Source organism: Cygnus atratus, chromosome 3 (genome assembly GCF_013377495.2).
Source record: "Cygnus atratus isolate AKBS03 ecotype Queensland, Australia chromosome 3, CAtr_DNAZoo_HiC_assembly, whole genome shotgun sequence".
Taxonomy (NCBI): Eukaryota; Metazoa; Chordata; class Aves; order Anseriformes; family Anatidae; genus Cygnus; species Cygnus atratus.
In genome coordinates, this window is record NC_066364.1 from 16036454 (window position 1) to 16043450 (window position 6997).

At 45.5% G+C, this 6997-nt stretch overlaps 1 protein-coding gene across 1 annotated transcript; it reads right to left on the minus strand.

Moving 5' to 3' along the window:
- Nucleotides 1-1245: 1245 nt before the first annotated feature.
- On the minus strand, nucleotides 1246-6608 carry RRM2 (ribonucleotide reductase regulatory subunit M2). Its single transcript, XM_035542939.2, has 10 exons — nucleotides 6493-6608; nucleotides 6357-6422; nucleotides 6103-6237; nucleotides 5803-5919; nucleotides 5181-5314; nucleotides 3972-4066; nucleotides 3082-3215; nucleotides 2542-2646; nucleotides 2292-2405; nucleotides 1246-1895 (listed from the first exon to the last, which is right to left on the minus strand). Exons 1-10 carry the CDS (start codon nucleotides 6583-6585, stop codon nucleotides 1743-1745), a joined length of 1146 nt encoding a protein of 381 aa, XP_035398832.1. The 5' UTR covers nucleotides 6586-6608; the 3' UTR covers nucleotides 1246-1742.
- Nucleotides 6609-6997: the final 389 nt, after the last annotated feature.

The window sequence follows — 6997 nt, forward strand, 5'->3', positions numbered from 1 at the left end:
CCTCCGGACCACACAATAAGAACCGATTTGCATTACGGCATGTACTTAAACCAAAATTAAGTAGGCATTTATACATCTGTGACGCCAGGATGAGATTAATACCAACCACAGCAAGCCTTATTCTCTCGTTGAATCACTTCTGACTAATTCCTATCTAATCCATCTCTAATGCGCCCGTGTCTACGGTATCTGTTACCCCATAAATACACTTGGCTACAAGAGACTTTCTTCCTGTCTGCCATTACAGGAAGATGACTTGGCCATCACACCTCCATTTCAAGCAGCACTTCTATAGTACGCTGAAAATATAGATCTGGTTCGTATCTGCTGAGTTAGGGATAAAAAATTAAAAAGTTATCCACCCTAACCATTTCTATCGTTGGTATATATTGAGAATCAAGTTGAAAAAGATTATGATACAGCTAGACCCTACTCAAAAACCAAGCTCAAAACCCAACTTGCTGAGGGAACAATGCTGATATTTAGCAGGAAACATGCCCAATAACTTTAAAAACAATCAAGTTTCAGTGTTTCAAAATGATGCATCTGGCCATTCAGTTCAACACATCCCCAATTCCAGTTCCCAGCACATTATTCTCAGCCCATTGCAATTGCTGACCTGTTACCAGCATCAGTGCTGCAGGGACATTTTGGAGCCATCTGTTAGAAGTCTTGCATTTTCTGCCTTGCATTCCAGCCTTTGGGGTGTGGGATTATTTTTTTAATTTATGGTTTTGTTCCCTAGGACAGCCTTAGAAACGTGCACATCCTGCTAGCTTCACGGACCCAGGGGAAGAACAGTCACACACCATCAGCTTCAGTGCACTCAAGAGTGAAGGAGCAAGGAGCAGCAAATCAGTGACTTCTAACCCCAGACAGCATCTCTGAGAAGCACCATATGTATTATATACAATCTCGAAGAGGGAAGCCTTTAGCAGAAAGAAGCCAACTCAGCATTCTTCCAGTTCACAGAAATTATTTAAGTTCCATCAAGTTTCTTCCCCAGATACTGAAGAAAACCCATCGAGCCCAAAAGCAAGCTGCATGTTATTCTCCAATACACAGAATACCCAGCTTATTATCAAGTTGTTTACCTTCCATACACTTCTTTGTTCTTTGACAGATTTTAAAGTCATTACAGTCTGTTTCACAGAACCATTCTTTCATGTTATATACCAGGAAAGAAGCACCTGTCACGAAAGGTTAGGTTGCAAAATCATGAACATTTAGACTTGCATTTTACCATTAGAGTATTACAAGACAGTTTTTTATTTTGAAAATTAAAGTGCCAGGTTTATGTACAAACTATTAAAATAATATAAAAAAGTAAACTTAAAACCTGCTAAGAAAGCAGTGAGGTCACGTAGCTGCCTCCAGAGTTTTCTACAGAGTATTCAACAAGTTTAAGACCAGAATTTCCCAAACAGTCCTTCCTAGATGTGGAGAACTGGAGAAGCTAGTGGTGATTACCCAAACCCCCCATCTGGCAGAAGGAAGGTATAAGTAGCGCATGTTTCAAGAGATACATCTAAGCATTCTAAGAATTAACACCTTTGGCAAAGTCTAATATTAAAGGGATTTTACTGCTGGGGTTACACTAGCCTCCTTAAAAGTACCAATGTCTCCACACCTCTCAACAGGGGGATTTTAGTACAAATTATCAAGTCACAATGTGACTCAATATGTTTAATCTTTCCTTGTGAAGAGGAGAGCATACACTAACTCATGCCATCTCAGTCCATTTAAAATTCTGCATCCAGGGTGAAAGAGTTGTCTGTGGGCTTTGACATGACTCCCATCCTCTGATATTCACCTACTCGCTTCTCAAAGAAGTTGGTCTTGCCTTCCAGAGAGATGTTCTCCATGAAATCAAAAGGATTCTCTGCTTTGTATATCTGAAATGCAAAGGTAGTGCTACAGTCACTAGGGGCGCTCAAATCTTCAACACACGAAAGCATTAAAAAGATCAGCTGTGCAAAGGCAGCTAATGACACCACTGACAGGCTTGCTACATAGTGAACAAAACCTCTGCCCCAAGCCTTCTCTGTTCATTCCTGCCTTTACATCCCAATTCCCGTTAGACAGAAGCACAGCAACTCCTACGTGTTTTTCATTAGCATCCTTTTGCTTTTTCTTCTGTGGGTACCCACACAGTTCCTAACAGCGGGAATAATAACAGGATCTGTAAGTTATACCAATATTGCTGCAGCCATTTTAGGATTCGGGTTTCTGGAAGGCATTAAACTTGATATGGTCTTTCCCCCATGACAGATTCTGTGTATTAGCCTTACCTTTTTAAATCCCAGTTCCAACATAAGCCGGTCTGCTACAAACTCGATGTATTGTTTCATTAAAGAGCAGTTCATACCAATCAGCTTAACAGGCAGTGCCTCCGTCAAGAATTCCTGCAGATAATAAAAGCACATCGTGTACAGCAGGCTAGCGCTCATTCTGCACTGTCTAGGGTAATTTTATACCCAACAGCTCCACAGCTTTACCCTTAATCGTGATCAAGTTCCTAAACAAGCAGCAGACAATTACCTGTTCTATGAGAACTGCATTCATGATGATTTCTTTTACCCTTTCCTCCGATGGTTTGTGTATCAAGTGCTTGAACATGAGGCAGGCAAAATCACAGTGCAAACCCTGGGAGGAAGTTTCAGAAACTTATGTCACGAATGCTGATTTAAAAGAACCACTCGAATCAGTAACACAGAATAACTACTAGCCTAAAGTCTAGGCACCATTATTATGCTTGCCACATGAGTGTTGTCTGCAGACAACTTCCTGCCTAACCAAGAGGAGGTACAATTGAATTCAGGCCAGTACCAACTGCACTTGTTCCCTCAGCAAGGTGCGCTGAGGGAAAGAGGTGGTGAGAAACTTTAAGCTATTTTTGAGTTAATAAAATACTTTCACTCACTAAGATCCATGAGGCCACATATTTACACGCCGTAGTGAGCTTTACCGACTGCCTCTTTCTAAATACAATCCTGCAGAAAAATACAGGCTCCAGCAGAATACCATTACTTCGAGCTAGGTTACACATCACCGTATTAACTGCTAAAATTTGAGTCCTACCTCATCTCGACTGATGAGTTCATTAGAAAAAGTGAGTCCAGGCATTAATCCTCTTTTCTTCAGCCAAAAAATTGATGCAAAAGAGCCAGAAAAGAAGATTCCTTCCACTGCTGCAAAAGCTACTACACGTTCTCCTGTTACAAGAAAATGGATATTGGTATCACATAGCAGACTTAACAGGATTAAAGCTGAGAAGTTGTGAATAGACCGATAAACAGAGTCCTCCAAGGAAAATGAAGCCTTCTTCTCAAGGGTGCTATAGCCTGTCCATAAAACTATTATAGCAAAGGCTTCTGGTTATCAAGTACAACTTTGGAATATGAGAAGTAAAAACAAATTAGAGTAGCTAGCAGGTAGCTGAAGCCAAGGCTCCTTCCCCTAGGTTAAACATCAATGCTGCCTTTTTCCAAAGATTGCACACAAAGAATAGTCATTTTGGCAGCAGATTGAAGTCAGTGTCTGCTCATCCTCAATTAAGTGAGGACCTTTGGCCTCACTTAATGCTTTAGTAGTAGTAAAATAATGATCTCTACCATCTCCTCTCACCTGTGAAGTGAGACATCAAGAATCACTGGGGCAGAGGAGCCACAGCCTCAAACTGTTACAAGCCTGCTGGAGACCAATGGCCAGTGCAGTTCCAGACATGCCTTATCTATTTGTTCGTACAGCAAAGTGTATGACGAACGCCATGGGAGCTATCAATAATTGAAACACCAACAATTTTACAAATATTCATGTTCATTTGCAAGATGAAAATCTTCATCTCCAGAATTATACCAGAGAGCATTTATTCATCCTGTGACAACGATCTCCAAACTGTCTAGAGAAATGGTGGTTCCTCCATTCTGCTAGGGAAGGAATTTCGCTTTGCTTCCGATAGACGTACTCACCATATGTTGCTTTCTTGTCCCCAATCCAGCGGATGGCCCAGTCAGCCTTCTTTTTAACACATGGTAACGTTTCAATAGCATTAAAAAGGAATTCCCTGCAAAGCAAAAAGCATCATTAGTATGAGACAGCAGCACAGCAACTACCACAACGCTCTGAGCCATAGATGGTATTATTCTTACAAGTGCTCTGTACCCTCAACACCGATATTTAAGTAACCTGACCCATTTTATTTTGCACCTCTATTTGTGTCCATCTACCACCTCTGCACCACCTTTCTGTCATATCAACACCAGTTCAGATGAACTCCTGACAGTGTCAAGGGGAGTAGTTTCATCAAGTATTATACTTGAACGAGGCTTTCAAAACTACAGACCAACCTCCAATGACAAGACCTAAGTTTTCAGGTAACCTAAGTTTTCAGGTAAGCAATTCTTCCCTAAACACTTAACAGAATTAAGCACCACGGAGTAGACAATTCTTCCTTAAACACTTGGTGGAATTAAGCATCATGGAGTAGAAATTATGTCAGCTTTCAACAAGGTATCAGCAACTAAATCTCTCTCGACCACATCTAGTGCCATATGATATTCCTCTCAACAGATGTTGGTCTTACAAAAAAAATACCAGAATAAATCCAGTCTAGACTGCTCAAAAGCCCTGAATTTAGCTTTAATATACAACTCTTGAATTGATCCATCTTGTTACACTTTGGCTTTGTTTTTTAATCAACATCAAAAGCCACTTTTGGGAAATAAAGTATTTTGCTTGCTTTAAAACCAAGCAAAAACAGTCAAGTCACTAGGTGCTAACCATTAACTAGATTTCTTGGGTTTTAGAGATTTTAATAGAAGTGGGTAAAATTCTCATTGAAACTATCCTACAGAACTACCTGCTAGGTGCAGTGGGTCCTCTGTATGAGAGCTTACTGTAATTTAATATAGCCACTTGTTTGACTGTTCTATCTTTTAGATAGTTTCATTTCTTACTTTCAGTGTTCAGTGGTTTCAGTTTCCCGCAATCTAAGTAAATTCTCACACACTTAAGAACAAAAAGATTCTGAAGTTGCTTTTAAGCAGCACTTTTAGCATTGTTTTATATACATCTAGTTCAAACCCCAAAACCAGCTTTTGAGTCAAATTAATGGATATACATAACTTAAATCTCAACAGTTAAAAGTTTCAGACCTTTCATTACCAGGCAATACTAACCTCTCCTTAGAATCTTTGATGTACGTGTCAATCAGAAGGCTATACATTTCTGAATGTATATTTTCCATGGCAATCTGGAAGCCATAGAAACAACGAGCCTCTGTGACTTGTACTTCTTGACTGAACCGCTCCACCTAGAGGAAATAAACGAGCATTTGTGAAAATTTTTAACTAAGTTGCAGGTTAGAAGCAGGGGTGCTGTCTGTAACTACTCTTGCTCAGCCCACAGAACTCTCTGCAGGTTAGTCCCACAAGTGTGAGCCTAAAAGGAAGAGGAGGAGCAGTTGCCCCTCACAGCTCCAAGTCATGAGTTGGTTTTTAATCCAAGGAACAGTGAACCTTCTTAATTTTCCTCAGCCTCCACTAGGGAGGAGAGCACTGACAGGTTAGAAGCAGATCAGGGGCTCTGAAGTGGGCAAGTGCTACTACTACAGGGCAATGCTCACTGTGGAAAGGGCAAACTTGTGTATTACAAAAAGCAACCCGAGTCTGCTAATTAGCATCAGCCACCACTACAGGCCCTAAGCAGACAAGCTAGCAGTTGTGCCATTAACCATGCAGTTATTTGGCTAGACTCAATTCCCAGAGCGATTCGGTGTCAGGGCTCTCTCCCCACACTCACCAGGTTCTCGTTCACAATGCCGTCGCTGGCAGCAAAGAAGGCGAGGACGTGAGAAATGAAGTATTTCTCCTCGGGCTTCAGCGACTCCCAGTGCTGGAGGTCTTTCGAGAGATCGACCTGAAACGTTAAGAGAAATGCATTAATAGAAAACATTAATAGAAAGTGATGAAACGAGGAAGAAAAGCTCCTGCGGCAGGGATGGTGTGGGTGAGACACCCGTGGCGAAGCCTCAGGGGTGCCCCAAGGCTGGGGGGGGGGGGGGGGTGTCTCTGAGGAGAAGAGCCCGGGGGGAGCCCTCACCTCCTCCGCCGTCCAGAAGGAAGCCTCTGCCTTCTTGTACATCTGCCAGATGTCGTGGTACTGGATGGGGAAGACGACGAAGCGGCGGGGGTTCTCCCGCAGCAGCGGCTCCTCCTGCTCCGCGCTCCGGGGGACCTGCGGCGGGCAGGGAGCGGCTGAGGGAGGGGAAACGGGCCCCGAGGGGCGCCGCCGGCCCCGAGGGAGCGGGGACGGAGCCGTTCGAGGGGGAAAAAGCCGTCGGGGCGCGCACTCACCGGCTCCTGGAAGATGTTGCGGGCCGCCTTGCTGGCCAGGACGCGGCTGCTGCTCGCTGCCGGGGGCTGCGGGGAGAGCGGGGCGGTGAGAGGAGGGCCTGGGAGGGAAGGAGGGAGGGGGGAAGGGGCCGCTCACCGTGTTCTCCTTGTCGCTCAGCGCCAGGCCCTTCATGGCCGGCAGCCGGGGCTGCTCCTGGCGGGCGGCGAGCGGGGCGCGGGCGGACAGCATGGCGGCGGCGCGGCGAGAGACTGGGCGCCAGCCGCCCGCGCCGCCCCTTTATATCCCCTTCGAACTTGGCGCCACAACGCCCCGCCGGCCAATCGCGGCCCGCGCCGCGCCCCGAACTCGGCGCTCATTGGGCGGAAGGCCGGCCGGCTGCCCGCCTCCCATTGTGGCGGCGGGAAGCGGGAGGAGCGGCACGGGGCTTTTGGCGCGCTCGCGAGCCGGGGAAAAAGGCGGGAGAGCGCGGAGGCCCCGCCCACCGAGCGGGAAGGCCACGCCCCCTGGGCGCTCTGCCTCCCCCTCCCTCCGGGTGCTCTCCCCCCCCTCCCCGGGTGCTGTGGCACCCCCATGGCGCCCTGGGTCGTTTTCTTTCTGTAAGAACAAGAAGCGCTGTCCCCCCTGACCTCGTAAATTTAAG

What these genes read in the sequence shown, in the direction of transcription:
- RRM2 (XM_035542939.2), bottom strand. Translation starts at nt 6,585, where the DNA reads ATGCTGTCCGCCCGCGCCCCGCTCGCCGCCCGCCAGGAGCAGCCCCGG. An exon ending in ATCAAAGATTCTAAGGAGAG is followed by an intron (nt 4,067 to 5,180) that starts GTTAGTATTGCC and finishes TTTGCTTTGCAG; the next exon opens with GGAATTCCTTTTTAATGCTA. An exon ending in AACTCATCAGTCGAGATGAG is followed by an intron (nt 2,647 to 3,081) that starts GTAGGACTCAAA and finishes ACTTCCTCCCAG; the next exon opens with GGTTTGCACTGTGATTTTGC.